Genomic DNA, 23,481 nt, shown 5'->3' on the forward strand with positions numbered 1-23,481 from the left:
TTCTCATCAACTCATCGATGGCAAATTTTGAAACAACATCGGGAAACATCCTCTCTGACACTGAAACCACACAATGGGAAAATCAAGTAGAGGTGATAAGCCTATCAACCACCAAATTGGGAAGATAGATGATGCCATTGTTGCTATTATGGAGGATAATGCTATGACAGGAACTGTTCGTGGGAAAACAGTGGCAGAGGGAAACGGAATCACCAGAAACATACATAACTTCAAAATTTTTGTGGCTTAGTGTTGTGGCATGACATACTGTTTGAAATAAATGGTGTTTAAAAGCAAGAGACTCCAAGGTGTTGATCTTGATATATCTGTAGCAATGGAACAACTGGACAAAGCAAAGTCAGACCTAGTCTTACCGGTAAGATGAGGGATTTCAAATGTCTGAAGAGTACACAGAAGTTGGCAAAGGAACTTCACACTGAAGCTATTTTCCCACCCAAGAATACAAGAGTCACCGAAGAAGACGACATTTGATTATGACACACAGGATAATGCCATAAGAGACCCCAAACAACAATTCAAAGTTGAATTCTTTAACCAGGTGCTAGATTGTGCAATACAGTCAGTTGAAGAACATTTCATGCAGCTCAAGGAACACAGCAGTATATTTGGGATGTTGTATGATATTCCAGAACTCCTCACTATAGCTGAAGAAGACCTACACCAGCAATGCAGAGCACTAGAAACAGTGTTGACACATGATGACATGCGCAATATTGATGCGAGTGATTTAGGTGATGAACTGAAAGCCCTTTCAAGATACATTTCAGCAAGGTCAACTCCAAAGGCTGTTCTGGAATATATGTGCACAAATAAGATGACCACCCTCTTTCCAAATGCTTTTGTTGCTCTGCGCATACTTCTAACACTTCCTCTTACAGTTGCCAGTGGAGAACGCAGCTTCTCCAAACTGAAGTTAATAAAAACACATCTACGCCCCACAATGACATAGGAGAGGCTGGTCGGCCTTGCAACCATCTCAATAGAGCCTGAGCTGGCCCAGACTGTGGACCTTCAGGAAGCAGTTTAAATCTTTGCAACCAAGAAGGCACGGAAAGCACCACTTTGATTATTCAAACAGATAAAAATGCCAGTGTTTACTATGCAGACAAGAGAAGTTACATTTGCTGTTCAGGCGTTTGAAATTTAAGTGTTACTTAAAATTTTTGAACAAGGCATTTTAAGTTGTTAGTTCTCCTTTATTGGAGCAGGTAGCAGAGCAGTACCATGAGAGGAGTAGAACAGGAAGAAGGCAGAATTGAGACATTTCAAGGTTTTGGCCCAAGCGATGGGGCATAGGGGCTCATTTGAGCTCCCTGCCTCAGGTGCCAAAATATTATGGGCTGGCCCTGGGGGGGGAGATGCGGGGTGCAGGCTTCTGGAGGGAGTTTGGGTGTGGGAGGGGGTTCCAAGCTGAGGCAGGGGGTTGGGGCGTGAGAGGGAGTTCAGGGTGCGGGCTCTGGGAGGCGCTTACCTCAGGCAGCTCCCAGGAAGCAGTGTCATGTCCCTCCGTCTCCTAGACCGAGTGGTGGCAAGGGGGCTTTGCGTGCTGCTCCTGCTCGCACAGCTCCTATTGGCCACAGTTCCCGGCCAATTGGAGTTGCGGAGCCGGCACTCGGGGTGGGGGAGGTATGTGGAGCCCCCAGGGCCTCCCATTAGCTGGAGGGACATGTTGGCTGCTTCCCAGGAGCCCCGCAGAGCCAGGCAGGGAGCCTGCCAGCCCAGCTGCACCGCCAACCAGACTTTTAACGGCCCGGTCAGCCATGCTGACCAGAGCCTCCAGGGTCCTTTTCAACCGGGTGTTCCAGTCGAAAACCAGACACCTGGCAACCCTACTGAGCACCAACAAGTCCAACTGAAGTTGATGGGACCTCTCTGTGTTCATCATTTCTGAAAACCAGGCCCTGAGTTTCTCAGGCTGAGCACTAAAACGCAGGTACCCAAGTTCAATGGACAATTTTGAAAATTCTGACCTAAGTGACTTGCTCAGACCAAGGTTACACAGCCATGCAGTCCTGTGCTCTAACCACTAGGTGTTACTCTTTCCTGTTTAATGTGAAAAGGCAAAACAAAAATATTTTGGATGAAGAGAAACAACGGCCCTTGACTCTTCAAATAAATATTAAAAAAAAAAACCAAAACAATCAGAAATGTTTATCTATCAAACCTTCCACACACAGAGGTCAACAGAACTGTATATGCATGGCAGAGAATACTTTTCAGTATGTCCACCCAGTGCTAACAAAAATAACATGCCTACTAATTCTCAGTGCTGTTTAGAAAACCTCAAAGACACAAAAAAGACATCAATGTGGTTTTCTGCTATTCCATGCATCCTGCTAGTTTTAATACTCACTGCAATGTCTGCCTGCAGTTATGTTAGTTTCGTCTTCTCCGGCAGGGCAGTCTGCAGTCCCATCACACACTTTACCAATTGGAATGCAATGTCCTGACACAGGACAGGCCCATTCTCCTGGGTAACACTCATGGCGACCACTTTCTAAGGAAAAGAGAAGCAACACAGAATAATTGAGGAACATGCTTCAAGTACTACTTGGAGCTGCTTTCCTGAAAGCCTCCTAGGGAATAAGCATCTTCAATTATTTTTCATTCAGCTTCTGATTGTTGCATGTAGCTGTGACAGTCCATAAAAGAAACAGTATCTATCCTAGTCACCATATTCTTTCGGTTGTCTTCAAATTACACTGTGGAGAATACTCATGCAGTCAAGTGAACTCTTTCCATTTTTTCCCATTGTTCAGATACCTATTACTATTTAACTTTGGCTTGACTGGTGTACTAAAATGGAACAATGGTTTTGGTCTTTTGAAACATGCCTGTTAGAGCTGATCTAAAAATGGTGGGGGGAAGAAGGGTAAATCACAGAAAATTTCAGCACCAAAAAAAAAAAAAAAAAGGTTTAAATTTTCCCACAGAAAATTTCAATTTTTCACAAGAAATTTGAACTGAATTTTTTGTCAGAAAGTTCTGTTTTAGCCAGTATATTTTGTTTTTTAAGCATCATTTTTTGATGAAAAATCAAAAATTTCATGGGAAAGCAGGCACTTTCTGCACTGCAGATTGTTTAGCCAAAAACCCAGTTTTCCATAGAAAAACAGTTTCAGCAGAAAACTCTTCACCAGTCCTAATGCCTACACACTCATTTCTCATTAACTGGTATATTCAGGTTTATTACAATTCCTCTGAAAAGGGTGATTTGATATATGGAAGATCTTCATTAAAGATAGAGATGGCTATTTTGAACATCACGTTATTAATAACAAAAATGTTACTCCAAATATTTACACAAATAGTGCATTTTCCTTCCAGCAGGTTATCTCCTCCTGTACTCAACCAACCAGAAATCATAATCCTGTACTTGTAACATCAGAGTTAGTTACTGTGGAAATGGACATTCTGTTACAAACTGAGAATTCTGGCTTCACATGAGGACATACCCTGCTCCCATGAAAATCAATGGGAAAGTTTCCATTGATTTCAATAGTGCAAGATCCGGGCTACAGGGAATAAGCAGATGAATTCTTGACATACTCTGGTTTATACTTACCATCTTAGCAATACAAAATAAGAAAACCCAAAATATTAAATATATATATATACTATATAAGTAGAATTGTATCTATAAAACAATTAAAAGTTTTCCAGGAATGTCCATGGATCTTTAAAAATTCTGATATAAACATTCTTATGTTAAGACTTTTAGCAGCGAGGCTAGCAAAGTTTTTCTTTGCAAATTGCATCATTAAAATAAGTTTGGTTCTGTCTTTACCACATCCACTTTCATCTTCGTTATCTTCACAGTCATCATCTCCATCACAAACCCAGCTCTGATGAATACAGCGGCCACTTGGACAAGTGAAGAAATTGCCTCTGCAAGTTGCATAAGCTGAGGGAAGGAACAGAGAAACTTCCATCATTCAGCTAAAAAAAAATACATTAAAAGAACTTTTGGATTCTGTCTGCTACATAACAGAATATTGCCCCCAATTTGTGCTGTCGCACTTTCAAAGAAAACCAGCTCTTAACAGGCAAATAAGCCAAATAAAACCACCATACTGCAAGAGTTTTCATCGCTCCTGTCTCCACAGTCATCATCATGGTCACAGATAAAGGCTTGGGGGATACATTCTCCATTGGCACACTGAAACTGGGTACTGGCACATCCATGAGCTGAACGATATCATTTGAATGGAGAAAAAAAAAAACATATTCAAATTTAGTAAACAAACTCCAATATTTTTCTTACAAAGAGGAAACATAGTACTACAAATGTTTAGGGTTATGCTAAATGTGGCACTTACTGCAGTTGGCTTCATCAGAGGCATCCCTGCAATCTACTTTACCATCACAATGCTGGCTTGCATTAAAACATGCTCCATTTGCACAAGATAACTGTTCACATGTTGGGTAACCTACAAGAAAAAACACAGTAGCCATAAGTATTAGAATATACAATATCTCTTTATGATTATATTGTTATGTATGCATTCTGCACTATGCATGGTGCTTTACAGACAAATATAAAAAGGAACATAGGAATTGCCATATTGGAACTGACCAGTGATCCATCTAGTTCAGTATCCTGTCTCCAGCTGTTATCGGTACCAGATGCATCACAGAAACATACAAAAAAACCATGCAAGAAACTAGGCAATTATGAGACAATCTGCCCCTATCCCAGGGCCAGGTTCTTGCTCCAAGGAGTTTACAATTCAAATAACCCATGGCAATATGGAAAATGACACACCACCAAAGAAAGCAAGTATTTTATTTATTCTTATCTTAGTTTTAAATGTTATTGATCTTAGTAAACATGTTTAACTAGAAATGGAGGTACTTGCACCCAGATTTAGAGCCTCTTAGAACTCCATGAGCTCTCAAATTCAGTGTCTCGGGACTTTTACATGGAAGGAATATTTAGCCAGTCAAATGAGCTCAAGAATAATCAAACTTCATTCATTTTGTGGCCCTAAATTTTCACTCTGTATTTCTCTTCCCATTATTAATAAGCAGGACAAAGTTCTCGTTCTCTCTCTCACTCTCATCCACGTTTTCATACATGCCAACTGGAATTTAAAACATGGATTATTAATTCTCTCTAACAGAATTCACAACAAAAAAACAATAAATTTCACAGATAAAATATTTGTGCCTAAACACAGTAACAAAATTAGTTGTTCTCATATTGTGTGTTACCACTTTTCTCCTTAAACTTGAAATAGTCATTTATGGACTCATCTGGATGCATTTTTTAACGGCATCTATTTACAAAAGTTCTTAATTTACATATAATAGGTGTATCAAATGTCAAACATACTAGGCCAAATTCAGGGTTGCATCTCTGTGCGGGCCCGTTCCTGCAAGGTAGCAAGAACCAAAACTCCCATTGTAATTAATGTGCTTTAACAGTCCCTCAGCAACTTGCAGACTGGGGCGCTGTATACATCACTGAAAAAGGTATTGCCAAAAGAGGAACCCCAGAAGCATAGCTGCTTTATCCTTCTGATTCCCCATGAACCAGTACAGTTCACACTCCAAAAGGTTTTGTGGTTGGACCCAATGAGGGAATGTTCTAGGTAGGGCTGAATACAGTCCCTTATTACAAGGGACATTCCTTATTTTTTCATCTTATATAACAGATTGGGAGTTGCTGCATGCTGCAAAAAGCAGCAAGAAATACCCATGAAGGTGAGTACATCTTATTATTATTATTACTATAATGATTATAATATTGGGAGGAGAGGTGAGGCAGGCGTGCTAAGAGAACAGTCCCTTATTTTTGAAATATGTTGGCAACTCTAGTTGCAGGGCATGGCCTGGTGTCAGAAGGCTTGTTTAACATCTTTTAGCCCAAACACCCTGACCAAGCAGCCCCACTTCTGACACAGGCTACTCCTGGCCCTTGCATGGGGGACGTGCTTGGGGTTGTGGAGAGTCAGCATACAACTTCACCAATAGTATAGATTCTGCCGTCTTATGTGTAAGACACAGGCCCTGTGTTTCTAGGGCCTGACTTTGAGCCAAACTATGCTATTCACTGAGAATCAAAAGCTTCCTCTGTCTCTGGAAACATGGAGGACATCATGGTAATGGAACCTACAGTGTACAGTGACGGACACAGCAATGGGTCGGGGGCACACATCTGTATTCCATCCATGGAGCCCAGGTGGTGTGGAAGTTTGCAAACTTCCACACCACCTGGGCTCCATGGATGGAAATACACAACGGGCAGAACCTTACAAGGAGTGCAGGGCATTAGCCGCTGTGAGAGTCCACCAGCCCATTCCCCTGTGGTGGGGGCACGTATGGGCACCTAGGATACCTACTAGCACCACTCATAGAGGAAGGATTCTCCCAGCCCTGGTACCCTGCCATCTACTCAGTGCCAAGACTTACTTTGCAGACAAGACATGATGATCTTGCCCCAAAGACAGTTTCATTAATGCATTTATAATTCATAACCCATATGATTATGGTGAAAAAACCCCACGTCTTCCCATAAGCCAAAAAGTGTACCTGGTATCACTGTATCTTTGCCATTTATTTTAACACCGTCTTTTATAGTTATAGTGGAGAGTAATAAGTTTTCTATTGTCTTGCAACTCATAAGCCTGGCAAATCACTCGGATCTAATTCTGTGCCTTCCTTTAACTGTCCCTTTACATTTTTTCATTAAAATAGCAGATTTTTCCAGCCTGGAAATTAACTTCCCTTTAATTGTCGGGGCTGCTCATGATCAAGAATTTTATCAAGATCACAGAAAGCAGCTGCTGATTTAGAATGAACTCCTAGAAAACTTGAGCTCTAACAGATGAATTAAGTATAGAATACATTGAACCTATCCTAATCCTGATCTCATTTACACCAACGTAAACTGGAGCAATTTTAAATAAAGTTAACATGTGGGGAAATTTAGTCCCAGATTAGGATGTTTAATATTCAGATAATATATTATTTACCAAAATTTAGGGGGTATTCATTAGAGACTAATATAGCTAATAATTAACATATCTAACTGCAGATATTTTTTCAAACTACAAACCCCAAAATCTGGGCTGGTCTTAGTAAAACTCTATTTTGCATTAAATGTTAGGTGCAGCCCTCCTGTTCACTAAAATCAACTGCAGTTATGTCATAGAAAATCCTTTGTATTGTTAGAACAGCTAAATTAACTAAAGCATCTTTATACAGACCGAGTCATAGAGAATAGCAGGCTTCCCACTGGACTCTGACACCTAACCCCAGAGACAGTGGGAGGCCATTTCTTTTGTTTTTTTAATTTCAGGCATAGCCATGGTATTGCTCCCCCTAGCTGACAGATTTCTTAAGCAACTGACTGATATGTATTCTGATCAAGCTGGATACAGGATGATGAGGAAAGGTGCTGGCAGAGAATGCCTAACTGGGCATGCCACAGAAGACATTTCCCACTCAGTACCTCTGCAGCTAAGGAGCTCAGGAAACCAAAGTTCTTTTCGGGACTAATAGCCTGAAAGGCTAAATCTGGCTGATCAGGCCTTACTAAGCATATAAGAATATTCCACCAATCAGAACACTCAGCTGGTGGAACCTGACAGTATCTCTGTTTGGAAAAAAAGAGGTTAGTCTGAGCTAGAGAACCACTAATGGATCATTTCTGTCATCAATAAAGAAAGTGTAAAAATATCATGTGTGTTTTATTTTCAAAACTTCAAACAACAAAACAACATTTTAGAGCATATTAATAACTGCAGCCAGCTGTGGACTCCACAACCTGCTCCATTTCTACAACTGGAGGGGAGACAAAACCCATAGACCTGAGGTGGGGAAGTGTTTTAAGGGAGAAGTAGTTTTATCTAACCTCCACAGAAACTCTTCCAATGATATTTTGTGTTGTTTCAGATCCCCTGAGCAAGGCTCAGAGGGAAAAATATGAAAGCTGGCCCCATTCCCCTGGACTGTCCCTTCAGAAATCTACCACCAAACTATTGTAAATTAATGACAACCAGTTCACATTAGTGTGCACCGTTTTCCCCCACTACAGACTGGAATCCCTCTGGAGAAGAGAGAACCTATGGCAGCATCACTCCTGCAATGGGCATGCTCTCAACTCGGGTCTTGTGCACTCTCCTCATGGAATGTCAATGTAAAGAGTTAAAAAGATGTCATCGGGTGCCATTAGCAGAGGTGTTTGGGTGTTATTTACAATATGTATTTTGCCCAGTTTGCAGTTTATTAGTTTTTATAATAAGTACTATTAAGGCAGGGGTGGGCAAATTTTTTGGCCCGAGGGCCACATCTGGGTGGGGAAATTGCATGCAGGGCGATGAACATAGGGCTCGGGCAGGGGGTTAGGGTGCGGGAGGGAGTGCGAGGTGTGGGAGGGGGTGCTGTGTGCAGGAAAGGGCTCAGGGCAAGGTATTGGGGTGCAGGTGGCGTGTGGGGTGTGGCAGGGGGGCTCAGGGCAGGGGTTTGGGGTGTGGGAGGGGGCTCAGAGCAGGGGTGTGGGTGCGGCAGGAGGTTGGGGTGCTGGGTGCAGAAGGGGTTCGGGGTGGCAGCGGCACGCAGCGGGGCTAAGGCAGGTTCCCTGTTCCCAGCCAATGGGAGCTGCAGGGGGCGGTGCCTACAGGTGAGGGCAGCACACAGAGCCCTCTGCCCATTGCTCCTCCAGGGGCCGCAGGGATGTTGTACCGGCCGCTTCCAGGAGCGGCACCGGGCCAGGGCAGGCAGGGAGCCTGCCTTAGCCCCGCTGTGCCACAGGGGTAGCAATCCCGCAGGCTGGATCCAAAGCCCTGATGAGCCAGATCCGGCCTAGTTTGCCCTGTACTAAGGGAATAAGTACATTATATTTTTTCCTCCATTTTATTTGTTGTGGAGATTATTTAATTAATTTTTCCCTTTCCTCTGAGCAAAAGCATTCTGTGAGAGGCCAGATAGTGATAATGAGTTAGAGCTGGAGGCTCCAATCCTTACTCACACAAGTAATTCCATGAATTTCATGGGTTAAAGGGTAAAGCCCCAACCCCAGTATAGTTTTCCAACTGATATGAAAATACTCTATCATATTTTTCACTATATCATAAAAAAAGTGTCTGTACAACGCTGACATCTAATGTATTCTTTTTTCAAAAATTATCAGGGGCAGCTGGTCATTAGGGACTAATCTCCATTAATAATACCACAGCTGTTAGCTACACTGTAGAAAGTGTCTGATGTTCTTCCGGGTGCACTAGCATCTTCTGCCACCTTGGAGGCTGCAGCACTTATGGCTGACATTCACCAGTCCATTCCCTCTCTGCACTAGGACTGTAGATAACAGAGGAAGGAGGCATGGAACAGGGAATATAGGCTTCAAAGGATATGTCTACACTGCACACTAAGCCTGGCTCTATGGGACCCGGCCTTGTGGACTTGGTGTTTCTAAGTGTGTGCTTGAGCATCCATACTGCATCCAAATCTGAGTTTACAATTGCTAGATCTAGGTGTCACAGCCATGCTAATCTATCCATCCTGCACTGTGAAGATCTTCTGAGTGGGGCCTGCGGCTTCGCCTGTGTCCACACTGCAAAATGACAGGGCTTAGACCCAAGCCACAGTAGGATTCAGGCTCCAATATATCTCCTAGCAAGGTCCTAGTACATGGTCCTGAGTGCTTGCTAACCCAAGTCAAACTGATTTCCGTGTAGACAGAAGAGAGGATTGGTCTCAAACCTGCATCAGAACCCGGGCTCAGTATGCAGTGTAAACACACGGTAAGGGGTAATTCAGCGTACAGAGCTCACAGCTCCCTGCAGCCTTTGCTCCTGGTCCCACAACAAGTGAGAGCATTCTGAGCTGTGGTACAAGGAGGGTTTTGAGCCTAGTGACGGTGTCAGGTAGGAGGGGGAAGGGTTTTCTGACCTGGCGGATTGTGTCAGCGCTTAAATCATAGCCTTTAAGGCCAGAGGTGACCACCAGATCATCTAGTCTGACCTCCTGTGTACCTATGGCTACAGAAGGCTGGCTGAAGCCCTGAAGTGTGAGCTTCAGGAACCTAACACATAAACCAGAAAAGACACCCCCCCCCCAGGGGTTTCCAACTCCTGCCTCCTACCATCATAAGCAATCCAGTTATACAATCCTTTTCATAAATTTGTCCACCTCTGTCTTAAAACTATACCTCTACCCCAATATAATGCGACCCGATAAAATGAGGGTTTGCATACAACGCGGTAAAGCTCTGACATGCTGCTCTGAGCAGCATGTTAAGGGTGCCAGGCCGGGGCCGAGGGGTTGGATAAGGGGCAGAGGGTCTCGGGGGCGGTCAGGGGCTCCCCCCCCAGGGTCTGAGACACAGGAGCTGTGGGGGGCACTTTTGGGGGCCCCGCAGTCCCAGAGTGACCTGGGGGATTAGCGGGGGGCCGAGAGCAGCCCGCTCCGCTTCCCTTGCCCTGGCCCCATCCGTGTCGCTCGGGATAGGGGATCCCCTCCACACTCACCGGCAGCGGTGGAAGCGGAGCAGCCCGGCACCAGCCTGCTCCACTCCGCCAGCTCCCAGCCATGGCGCTCTGCTCCCCGCTGCAGGTGAGTACAGGGGGCATCCTTTCCCCAACCTCCCCACACTCACCGGCAGCGGGAAGCGGAGCACCGCGGCTGGGAGGTGGCGGAGTGGAGCGGGCTGGGGCCATGTTGCTCCGCTTCCCACTGCTGCCGGTGAGTGCCTGTCAGGGGGTGTGGATAGGGGTTGGAGCAGTCAGGGGACAGGGAGCAGGGGGTTGGGTAGAGGGTAGGATCCTGGAGGTGATTAGGGACGGGGGTCTCTGGAGGGGGCCATCAGGGAACAAGGAACGGGGGGGGCCATAGTAAGTTCGATATACCATGGTCTCACCTATTACGCGGTAAAATGTTGTGTCTCCCAAGGACCGCATTATATCGGGGTAGAGGTGTAATTGTTTTCCCCACAAATCCTATTGGGAGGCTTTTCCAGACCCTCACTTCTCTGATGTTTAGAAACCTTCTTATTTCCAGCTTGGTTTTGTTCATAGCCAGTTTATGTCTATTTGTTCCTGTGCCAACATTGACCTTTAACTTAAAAGGTTTATCCACTGATGTATGTACAAACAGTAATCATAGCCCCGTCAGCCTTCTTTTTGCTAGTCTAAACAAGCCAAGTTCTTCCAGCCTCTCCTCATAAGATAGGACATCCATTCCCCTAATCATTCTAGTAGCTCTTCTCTGCAGCTGTTCCAGTTTGAATTCATCTTTCTTGAAAATGGGTGACCAGAACTGTAAAGAGTATTCGAGATGCAATCTTGCCACTGCCTTATATAATGGCATGAACACTTCTCTACCTTTACTGGAAATGCCTCACCTGATACATCCTAGGATTACATTGGTGGCTCATCGTCATCCTGTGATCCACCAACTCACGCACGTCTCTCTCCTCCTCTGTTGCTTCCAACTGATAAGCCCCCAGTTTGTAGCAGAAATTCTTATTATTAGACCCTAAGTGTACGATCTTACACTTTGTACTATTGAATTTCATCTCATTTATGTCATTTCAGTCTAAAAGCTCATCCAGATCTCTCTGTATAATATTCTGACCCTCATCGGTATTGACGATGCAGCCTAATCAGATTGGTCCCAAGACTAATCTTTCAGGAATTGCACTCGTAACCTCCCTCCAATCCAATCATTCACCTTTTAGCACAACCCATTGCCTTCTCCCCTTAGCCAGGTCCTTATCAACTTTACAATTCTTGTACTAATCCCCATCTCTTTAATTTAATGTGTGTGTCATTTGTGTGTGTGTTCTACAATGTGGCCAACCTCAATCTTTCAAAACGATGATTCAGACCCCCCAAAATCATGACTTAAAAATCATGAGATTTTGAAAAATAATAAACATGGAGTTCTTTACATTCTCCTGCTGGATGTGGGGCCTTCAGGGGGTCACATTTTACAGGTTTTTTCCAACCATTAAGGCTAGAAACTTTTTTCTTAATGAAAGCTGAGATTATGAGATCACCTAACTCCAGGAGCTGGAGCTTGTAGGAAAAACACCAAATATGTGTGAGACTTGTGATAAATCACAATGGCTGGCAATACTGTTTCTTTGGGTTTGTTCTGAGCCTATGGCTGTTGGGTGTGAGAGGTTTCAGAACAGACTAGCTGTGGAGAAGGAAAGTAGACAGTAGAAGGGGTCCCCAAGACACTTCATTTTCTGTTTTTATTTTGTTTAAAACTGTCCAGGAATTTATCAGTGTTTATTACAAAAATTTTAAAAAGGGTGAAAATCAAAGCAAAAACCTAACTTCACACTTTTCTGGGTAAATATCTGGGTTAATGTTGCGGGACAGGAGGACAGAAAAAAATTTTATATAGAGAAATGTAAGAGTACTTTTGACCTGGTTTGATTACCTGGGCTGCCCAGGTTACTGACCTGCCATCTCTCCTTCCAGAGCAGGGAGCCAAATACAGGGAGTTCTGGCACTTCTTTTTTTAGGACTCGAGCACTGATGTACATAAACATATACATGTGTGCGTGTGCGTGTGTGTACGCACGCACACGTGCACATCTTCCACAACATTGTCTTACTTTAACAGACAGCCTCATATTTACATTTAGACTAATTTATTAACATAAACACACCTACCTAATGTAATGTATTGGATTTTCTTAACACAATCTGTGTTTTTATGTATTTGAGTGGTCCAAAATTCATGTGAAAAATCAATAAAAAACAAATAGCATTTTAGCTTTTGTAAAACCTGGGAATTTTCAATAAAAAACAAAAATTAAGGGCCTTGCTTATCCCCATCCAAAGCACTTCCCTGTGAGCTTCCAACCACATTGTCCCAGTTTTCCACTTTCAAAATATGATCAACCATCAGAAGAGGGCAGGTGGGAGAGGAGGCACCATATTACCCACAGCCCGACAAGCTATTTTGGGCACCAGTCGCCACTGTTATTTTATTTAATTGGTGCATTTAAAACATAGCAACACAGAGGACACACTATACTGTACCTTCATAAACAGTTTGACAGCTATTCTACGGCAGCGGCTAGAACAACACTGTTTTGCTTTTCATCTAATATTTTTGTTCTGAGACTCAGGAATAAACAGTCGTGAAAATATAACCAAGCAATAACAATACTTAGCAGATTAGCTGGAGCCAGTGGAAGCAGCAGACATTGACTTCTGCCACATGATGCAGGAGTGTAGCCTCTTGTAACCCTGACCATGTCCTATGAGAGGGCCAGGGAATAATGAGCAATCTGTTACCAGCACACCTGCATGTCACACCTTTTATTACAGGGACATTTTCAAAACATTTTACAAACCTTAACTTATTAAAACCTCTTAGGGTAGTCAGCATGATCTCCATTTTAGGGATAGGGTAACTGGGGCAAAGGCTGAGAGGTTAAGTGATTTACCCATTCTAGGAACTCATTATCCAAATTGGGATTAAATCTCAGGAGTTCCTGAGCCTGTGGTCAGATCATCAACCTCAATGAACATAAGCTTTCATGAGCTACAGCTCACTTCATCGGATGCATCTGATGAAGTGAGCTGTAGCTCACGAAAGCTTATGCTCAAATAAATTTGTTAGTCTCTAAGGTGCCACAAGTACTCCTTTTCTTTTTGCGAATACAGACTAACACGGCTGCTACTCCGAAACCTCTCATGAACATGTCCTTCTGGGAGGATTTCCCTTCTCCCCTCATAGCCCCACACTGCAGTGACCTGCCTTGCTGACAAGGCTGGATCCATGTAACTACCCTTTTCTTGGCCACAGCAGTCACTGCAGAGTAGAACACAGAAATGCCAGGTGCTCCCACCCCAAGTATAGGTTTTTTCATTTTTAAATTCAGAGGATGGCAAGAGGGGTTGGGGAATACTACACTTTACCAAAATAGGAAGACAGCTCAGTATCACACAGCCCTTAGCTATTATGGTTAAAACATCATTTGTGATCAAATCATTCCTGCAGAAAGTTAACACTTAAAAATGCAGAATGAAAATGTAAACAATAAGTATTTTAAAACTGAACTAAGAGTTAGCAGTTTTCTTTAAAACAGACAGCAAAGTGATGCATTTATTTAATGAGTAAGAAATATTATTTTATGAAATAAAAACAGCTTCAATACATTAATTAATGGCCTGCTGCTGAAACTCTTTTCTGTTGTTTATTATAGCCTTTTATTGCTAATGGGATTATTAGCAAGGACAATGGACTGTGGCTTTGAATCTCCATGTTGCATTTTACTGCAGGTTTAATTGCTCAGTTACTTAATATTGGTGGCATTTTGCATTTGACTGGTCTCTTAAATATTGCAACTCATTCAGAAACAAACTGAGTCTTTATCTTCTTTACAATTTAAATCTGTTTCCAGAAATAATTAACTGGCACAACACTATACAAAGTTCTGCTGTGAGAGAGCTGTCCACTAAATGTTTACATACACTTTACACTCTGAGGAAAAATGGCAGCAATTTCAAATGAACTTTGTCTCCTCAATAAATCGTGACCACTCTATATATATTTTTCATTTAAAAAATGCTTTAGCACAAATTACTCGTGCTAGAGGAAAAGTCCAAATTAATGATATTTCTCACCATTTCTTTGCATCAACATAGATTAGAAAGGAAAATGACTGGATGGAAACAAATAGTGCTTACAAATATTAACACACCACCTGCACTGCTAGCAAAGTATAAAATCTAATCTAATCCCCATTTTATAGTATACCAAATCACCACGATTCATTATATTCATGGTCCCTGCTTATAGCCCCAGTCCTTGCAAAGACAGAGGTGTAAAATTCACCAGCTCTTTGGGGATGGTCCTCTGGACCCTTACATCTTTCTCATCTCACCTCCTCCCCCCACCACTACTTGTTCTCTAACAAGCAGTCAAGTCAGAGTCATCACCCTTCTGACTAAGAAAGACTGTCAACAGCAGTCCCCAATCAGCTAGAGTGGTTGCTGCTGAATGACATGAGGCAGTTCTTCTCCTCAGGGCTCAATGTGCTGCCTCCACAAAAATTCCAAGATCTAATGACCCGTGGAGCAATAGATTGGGCCCAAGAATGGATCTCTCGCCCAGCAGTGGAGAGCAACACTGCTAAACCATGCAACAGGCCCAATTCCAATAACTTTAAACCAAAATCTTATTTTTCTATTTATCTGGGAGCATTAAAATAAAAACACAGAATATCAAAGTGTGTAATTTCATTTTCAAACATTGTTGTATTTGCTGCTCAGAGCAAAGGATTTTGAGTTCTATTGCTCGATCTGCCACTGAATTACTGTGTGATCTTGGATGAGTCATGTACCCTCTCTATTCCTCACTCTACCCATTGACAAAATGGGTATAACATCATTCAAGTACATAAAAAGTTGTTACAAGGAGCCGGGAGAAAAATTGTTCTCCTTAACCTCTTAGGATAGGATAAGAAGCAATGTGCTTCAATTGCAGCAAGAGAGAGGTTTAGGTTGGACATTAGGAAAAACGTCCTAATTGTCAGGGTGCTTAAGCACTCTGGAATAAATTGCCTAGGGAGGCTGTGGAATCTCCATCATTCGAGATTTTTAAGAGCAGGTTAGACAAACACCTGTCAGGGATGGTCTAGAAAATACTGAGTCTTGTCCTGAGTGCATGGGACTCTCGAGGTCCTTCCAGTCCTACGATTCTATGTTCATCTATTTTACAAGGAGTGTGGGAGGCTAATTGTTGTTTATAAAGTGCTTTGAGATCCTTGAAAAAAAGGTGCTATGTAATACAAATTTCACCATCAAGTTTTTCACTTCACAAGAAGGTTTATTTTTAACAATATTTCATTTTCAGGAAAACTATTTCCCTCCCTCCCCCCCCCAATATTCTGAACATTTGCTAAACAAAGGCTTACACCATCTCTTTTCTCCTAAGCTTTTACAGGACACAAATACCAAGCTGTGCAAAATATTTGTCCAGCAGTGGCATCTGTTGCTGAATCCTTGGCAGACTCTTCAGGCATTTGTGCTGGTGACTTTAGAGTTGGCTTGAGGTCTATCATGTGGAATAGCTCCAAGCTGGCTGTCTGGGCTGCCTTTTATTCCAGAGTACCATTTGCTTCTAAATCACTTTTCATTTTACAGACAGCACTCATTTTTAGCCACTTGTAAGTAAGGGATAAAAGGCACAGGCTGTTGGCTGAGTAAGTAATATGCTGGTTTTCTTTTATATAGCATGTACATCAGCCTTTTTTGTGTAAATAAAGCCATTAGTGACTTTGTATTTCTTGTTCCTCTATTAATGACCCAGTATCCAAAGCTCCACTTTTTTTACAAATCTGTTTCCTGATAGTGTATTTTGTAGTTCACTGCTGTCTTCTTGCTAGCAACACTGTAAACACCAGCACCTGCTTCGTGGTCTATGAGTGTAGTTTTTTATTATTAACGTTATCAGCAAGCATGCTTAGATACACTATGTTAAGTAGGTGTTAGGCACAAATGATACTCCCTTGAAAAATGAGGCCTCTATTCTGTAGCTCAGTCAGTAGTCTCTTCCATGACCATGAACTCCAAGCCAGGACTTGGCCGTATGTGGTGTTCCTAGGCAGTCCACAGCTATTTTAACTCTGCGGGCGTGGGAGATAGATTGGAAGACCTATAGGATCTGTCTGGGTCCAGCAGGCCCAATGAAAAATCCTCTTTATACTCATAATGACCCAGTTCTGTCTCTTCTCTGCCATGAGACTCTCTGTATAGTCCAGAGTTCAAACTGGAGGAATCCAACACTTTTTTTCACCAAAGGGGTAAGATGTCCTCAAAGAAATTAAACTGAAATTAAAGAAGCACAAGTGACCATAGCAGCCTCCACTTTCTCCAACTCACAGCTACTAGCTGTTCCAAAGCAGCAGGCCCCAAGTAAAGGGGAGCCAATGGGTACACTTTACTAGAGTCTGGTCCAACAACAGACCCAGCCAGAAAGCCCATCACCATGAGAAAAAAATTCAGGCTGAACTGTGGATGTTTGAGTTTGATTAAATGTTATATATCTCGGTGAGTATGTTTGTGCCTATACATCTATGTGGTATCCAGATCTCATGTGATCTTGCAAGATTTACCTGAGCCAAATCAGAAGCAATGTTAAAACAGAAGCAACATTCCAAAACAGTGAGCTAGTCCTCAAGGGTACTTATATGGCTGAGACCATACCCCAGGGATAGGGAACAGTATCTCCAGGGTGCCTAGAGAGCATCTGTCATTTGTGTATCATTAATATGTGCACCATACTGCCATGTTTGGCTATCAGTACAAATCAGGCAGCCAGAAATGTCAAGAGCTTAAAGAAAGGGAAAGAAAAGAAGCCAAAGGACACCAGTCAATCCTCCAATATTTCCAGATAGACAAGGCCTCTCAACAGCCTGGTTCAAACAATGCACAAACTAAGGAACTGGATAAACAAAAACTGCAAGGTGACAGTGATTTCAGTATAAAGACTGTGGAAATTGAAGAAAAGCAGCCAGATCAATCATGTGATTCCAATCTAATGACTTTCAAAGATAGTCAAGTAATATTACCACCAGACTTAGAGGAAGATTTGCAAGAAGCAGGAGAGAGAAGTGCTACATTACTTACTAAGTCATACCGTTTACAAGATCCAGTATTGCGGCCTAAACACATTACAGATTCTCTTTTTCAAAAAATTGTTTTATCTGGTCCTCCGAATTTCGAACCAATGCAGAAGCTAGTGAAGTCTATCCAAAAGCTATTGACAGTCAGTTTTCCTACATTTCTTCTGAAACGTAGGACTTCCAGCAACAGAGAAAAGAGTCTAAGAGACTGGCTTCAAGTCTACTTTGGGAATAGAACTTGATCTGCTACCACTCATCTGACTTAATGAGATTTACAACAAAAAACTACTACTAATTTTCAGGGAAGTGTGTAATGCCCTACGAACGTTTTGCATAATGCCAATGACCGTGGCAGAAGATAAACGAAGTCTTCAGCAAGCTGGTACTTATCAAAAACACAGCAGGCAATCTACTATTGCATAGGAACGCTTAAGTCACTTAAGTGTGAACTCACAAAAAAAAGTTGACTTTAGTGAGGTCATTTGTGATTTTGCAACTGAAAAAAGATCAGAAAGTAAAGCTGTAAAGTGATAAGGCTCATCTATGCCATTTCAGAAATAAAATATAATTTTTCTTTCATTAATTAATGTCTCTGTGGAATAGGTTGGGCACCCATGTTATGAGTTTGCCCTGGGCCCAGTGAAATGTTGCTTGGGGGGCTTGCAATGCAGTCCCTTGGGTAGTTGTGCATATTACTTATAGAATTCTTCGTAATATATGCAAAATACAGTATGCTCAATTCTGACCTCTAATCCACCCAAATAACTCCCGTTGACTATTAGGCAAGACAAGGTAGGCACTGACCATTAAATATTTGACCAATCTTGTGCATGAAAAGTTTGCACACATATATTTGTGTGCACAAATCATATATTTGCATGTGTAAACAGGAATCTGGCTACACAAAATGATGCGCTGTGCTTTTAAGTAACAACTGTCTGGGCAATTAGCTATTTTGCTTATGTAAATATGCATTCACAATGGTTGTGCATGCAAATTTTGCAAGTGCAACTTATGAGCCAACTTTTGAACATTTTATTTTGTTATTTATACTTATTTATACTTTAAGTTTTCCCTCTACTGAAAGTTACATTTGTAAATCTTCGATAATATTTAAATTAAAATTATCTTTTTTGTCTTAAAATATATTTTTTTAATTCCAAAGCACGCATTGCTTCCACATTATCACCCTTCTGATATACAACTGGTGGCGCATACATGCTTACTTTTTTCTTTCCTCAGCGCCAGTGTATACTGACTCCTTCCCTCCCAGTGTCCCCTTCTCCCATTCACCATCTCCTTCTCCCACATCCCCTCCTGTGATGTTTCCCATGCTTGCCTCCTCCCATATGCACTGTAATTATTCAACATCCCATTGTCTTCACCTTCACCCTCGCTGCATACAATGCTTTTTTTTCCCCATGAAATCATCAGAGATGCAAACCTGGCCCTATTGAAGTCAACGGCAAAACTCCCCAGGCCAACACTTAGATTCTGACCATGCATGTGCTTACCTTTACACATTGAGCAGTCCCACTGAAGTCACAGGACTACTCACATTGCACAAAATTAAGTAAATGCTTAAATCTTTGACGGATCAAGGCCTTGAGCTGTACTTTCCTTGTTAGGCATCCTAATAATCACTGAAAGAACACACTCTCTACTTATGGTTATAAAGCATACCACAATATTTGATATAACCAGCAGATGATACACATTCGCATTAAAGTACTATAGACAATAAGCAAAAACAAAGTCAAATCTCCTACAATTTTTCTATTGACCACTTTTATATTTAAACTTAATATGTAACTTAATTATAACTACTTAAGAAAAAAAACAAAGACAAGAAATGCTTAAATTTCCCCTACATTATTTTCAGGCAGTTGACTTAAAAATAAAATACATGAAATACCTGGGGCCAAATTCCATCTTTAGATACATGGTCACAATCCCCACTGAGAGCTATGCAAAGGTTTGATTATAAAAGTTCTTATGCAAAATGAAATATTTTTTAAATTTTCCAAAGTTTAAAAACGTTTTAAAGATGCTTTTAAAATGAAAACTTTATTATTGCTGAGATGGGCAAACGAAAATGCCCCTGACCATAAGGCAGCAGTAGGGACTTAATAAGTCTCACAATAATGAAATTGTATCAGAACATCAGCTCTAATCCATGAAAGAATCTGCAATGAAATTCTGATAACAAGAAGCATATTGTGGTCATTTCTGTCCATCAACAAGCCCCTTAATCTTACAAATTGATTAAAATGCCAAAGAGAGACAGGATGAAACCAGATCTAGTGCTAAGATTTAAAAGACTTACGGCAGCCTCTCTCATCTGTTCCATCAGTGCAGTCTTTAACTCGATCACATGTGTAAGCAGTCGGGATGCATTGTCCATTTGAACATGTGAACTGCTGACTTGAACATGTCCTCCCCGCTGCAAGAAACAGTTAATTTAGATTTTCACCAATAAAGGACCTACATGCAGCAAAGTACTTCTCCTCTTCCCCTTTTTATTACTGAGTCTCTCTCATGAAATACACAATCTTTTATTACTTGACCTTTGTGTCTCCAGGCAGAAATAAAAGTCACCTGCCAACCAGTGGGCAGGCCACACAACCTAATGCACAGCCCCACTGCTCCAACCCATGCCAGGGCTTCAAAGCACTTAATCTGCATTGTCATGGATCCTGCGGCCTCATCTCCTATTTTTCCTCCATGCTGAGGGCTGGTTTGTCCTGTGCCCAACACAATAGGTTTCCAAGTCCTAACTGAAGTCTTAGGACACTACTGTTACCCAAATAATAAGTGGAACCAGCCACAGCAGGCCCAAAACATCCCGCAGTAGCTGGCAGAAGATTTCAAGATGGCCAAAGTGACATGCAACCTATCTACCATTGCCTACATGCAAGGAGAGTGGAGCATGATCTTGCCTTTAGTCAGTAGATCATGCTCTCTTGTGGCTGTGATGCCTTTACCTGGTGTGCTAACTTGTTCCCCCCACCTCGTGCTCTGGAAAGTACTGTATGGGATCCTGGTCAGCTCTTGTACAGAGACTCTCTATTGCCTTCTTCCCTCACTAGTGCTTATATCACGGGCTCTGCTGTTAGGGCACTAACCCAGTTAGAAAAGTGAGAAAGTAAAACTTGGAGTAAAACAAACTTCTCTTCGTTCCAATTGTGTGTGTCTTTCAGAATAGCTCTCATGGAAAAGAAAGTTTTATGCATTCTAGGAAGAAGCAATACAAAAGTGCCTTAAATTAATTAGCATCAATGCATATTCCCAGAGGTGGCTGCAAAGCAGAAGCAGCAGAATTTTACTGTGCAACCATTGAGGGGCACTTTCTAAACTGCTCACAATTAATGGGCACACATAGAATGAAGGCAAGTTACAGTGACCCAGTTCAAATCTTGACCTAAAGCCTTCATTGGATTTTGACCTTATTATCTACTCTGTCCTTAGCAGATATATAACTAAGTAGTGGCTGCATCACGTACACAAAGGAGAATGGGGGCAAAAGACAGCCCAGCTTTATTCCCCTCTGCAGAGGAGATAAAAATGAAGTTTTAAGACCATGTGCCTGGTCTATGATCCAAATTCTGATCTAAGTTACACTCATGAAAATCCACCAAAGTCAGTGAGCAGAATTTGGCTTATTAACTGTAGAGATATTTAGATACTTTAAATAAAATGTCAAAACTTAGGACCAAAACCAATCTGTGTCAGAAAAAAAGTAAATAAGCCCCATCCTACTCAATCAGAAGTCATTTGTTTTCTAATGATAATACCAAAAATGAGTTCTAGCTATTATTTGGACCACCCACATCCCGCGCACTACCAAATGCTAATAATCTGAGGGCAAAATTTGACCTACTGCACAGCGGCCAAATCACTCAAATCACTGTTTGTTTCTATGGCATAAAACCCAACTGATATGTATTAGTTACAATGTCTGATTGCTTGAGCCCCAGTACCTCTTTCATTACAAATTAAGCACTGGTTACTGAATTCAAACAGCTAGTTAGATTATTTAATATCTTACCATCAATACTGAGAAAAGAAACTGGTCTATAGCTAATATACTTAAAATAACTTATTATACTAAAGAAGAAAAGGAACATTAAATATTTTTGTTCATAAATACCAATCCATGCATGATTAATACATAGAGTATCATCAAAATATTTCTCTTTCGAACTGAAATATTAACAGGACTTATGTACTAGCTTTAAGCTATCTAAGTGATAATGGAACATAACACTATTAGCAGATGTGAGGACTTTTTGGGATCCGAATACAAGGGATAACAGCTCTGTTCATTATACAGTGTAAGATTGCAATGTCGGTCTAGTATCTTATTGAAGAGTTTCACCAGATATGGCATTAGAATCTCACTAAGGGTTTGTTTAATGTCCCTTCATTACTCTTCTCTACTTAGAGATTTACTCATTTTTCCTTTTATAGATTCCAAACCTTTTCCAGGGAGAAATGTAGTTTCTTTTTTTGATTCTGAGCTTGATGAATAAAAGTTTTAGTAAAGAATGAATGAAGAGGCTCCTAACTGAGGGTGATTGAGAAGCATATAACTGTTCATAAAATGATGTAAATTTACTATTCAATTTTTGTAATCAGGTTCCCTATTATTTCTGTAACTGATATGCATCTTAAATTTTCTTTTCTTTTTTATTTAAACTGAAAAGCCAATTATTTTTCTACTTTACTGCAAGATTTGGAGAGGTTTTATTAACCTAAATAATGCCTATCTAGATTATCTGATTATGTTTTATTTCATTATTATTTTAGTGTATTCCATTTTCAGCAACTGTTCATTACAGAGATCACTCTGATAAAAAGTTGTTATGCTTGCACTAGCCTTGTTTATTTGTGTGTGCGCGCGCATGCACACACATGCACTTTACGTAATCAATATGTTCAGATACAAATGGTTTGCACTTTCATGATGTTGGTATAATGTTCTGACGGAAATACTTACGGCATTGTTGATGCTCATCTGAGCCATCTTCACAGTCCTCCTCGTCATCACAAACCCATGACTGTGGAATACACTCTCCATCGGTCTGACACTGAAACTGATTTCCCTCACAGGTAGGTTGTGCTAGTACAAACAAGCAAATAATTTGTTATTTCACAATGTTTATTCAGGAGAGTGTGCTTCACCTGCGTGAACTAGCATCTGAGACACCTATAGTCAAAAGAATAGGAATGAGGCGTTCTACCCTGGGATTACAGTTCTTGGACAAGACCTACAACTTTTGAGCTAAAGGGAAAGGCCTCTTCCAAATTAAGCACATGATTTTCCTTAGTGGATTCATGATGCAGGGCTGGGGTTGGAATAGTTTAAGTTCTACTGTCCCTGCTCTTTTGATTACTTTATAGGTGGTGTGACGGGGCAAGGCCAGATGGCTATAGGAAAGTAGTGAGAAACAGGTATGTTAGCCCCAGGCTAAACAAATCCCTGTTACCATGGGAACCAAATGGCAGTTGCTTCAGGTTAATCAAGACACCTGGGGCCAATTAAGATCCTTCCAGAAAGCAGTGGAGATAGCTAGGTTGATTGGGACCCCCGAAGCCAATCAGGGGCTGGCTGAAACTCGTTTAAAGCCTTCCCACTTAGTCAGGTGGGAGGGTGTGCATCAGGAGCTGTAGAAGGGAGCCATGCTACTGGAGAAATGGAGTACAAACCTTATTGGGCACAAGAAAGGAGGCCCTGAGGTAAGGGTGACGAAGATATTGAGGAAGTGGGGGCTGCAGTGGGGAAGTGTCCCAGGGAATCATACTCATCCTATTTCCAAAAAGTCAGCTACCAAGAGCTGCTACTATCAGGGTCCCTGGGC

The 23,481-nt window shown here is 41.7% G+C and overlaps 1 protein-coding gene across 1 annotated transcript in view; it reads right to left on the bottom strand.

Moving 5' to 3' along the window:
- LRP2 (LDL receptor related protein 2) overlaps nucleotides 1-23,481 on the bottom strand; it is a 185,660-nt gene that overhangs the window by 137,824 nt on the left and 24,355 nt on the right. Inside the window, 6 exon segments of the mRNA XM_043505242.1 lie at nucleotides 2,375-2,518; nucleotides 3,809-3,925; nucleotides 4,096-4,209; nucleotides 4,341-4,451; nucleotides 19,947-20,063; nucleotides 22,620-22,742. Coding sequence (XP_043361177.1) covers nucleotides 2,375-2,518; nucleotides 3,809-3,925; nucleotides 4,096-4,209; nucleotides 4,341-4,451; nucleotides 19,947-20,063; nucleotides 22,620-22,742 — 726 coding nt within the window.

Source organism: Dermochelys coriacea, chromosome 11, assembly GCF_009764565.3.
Source record: "Dermochelys coriacea isolate rDerCor1 chromosome 11, rDerCor1.pri.v4, whole genome shotgun sequence".
NCBI lineage: Eukaryota > Metazoa > Chordata > Testudines > Dermochelyidae > Dermochelys > Dermochelys coriacea.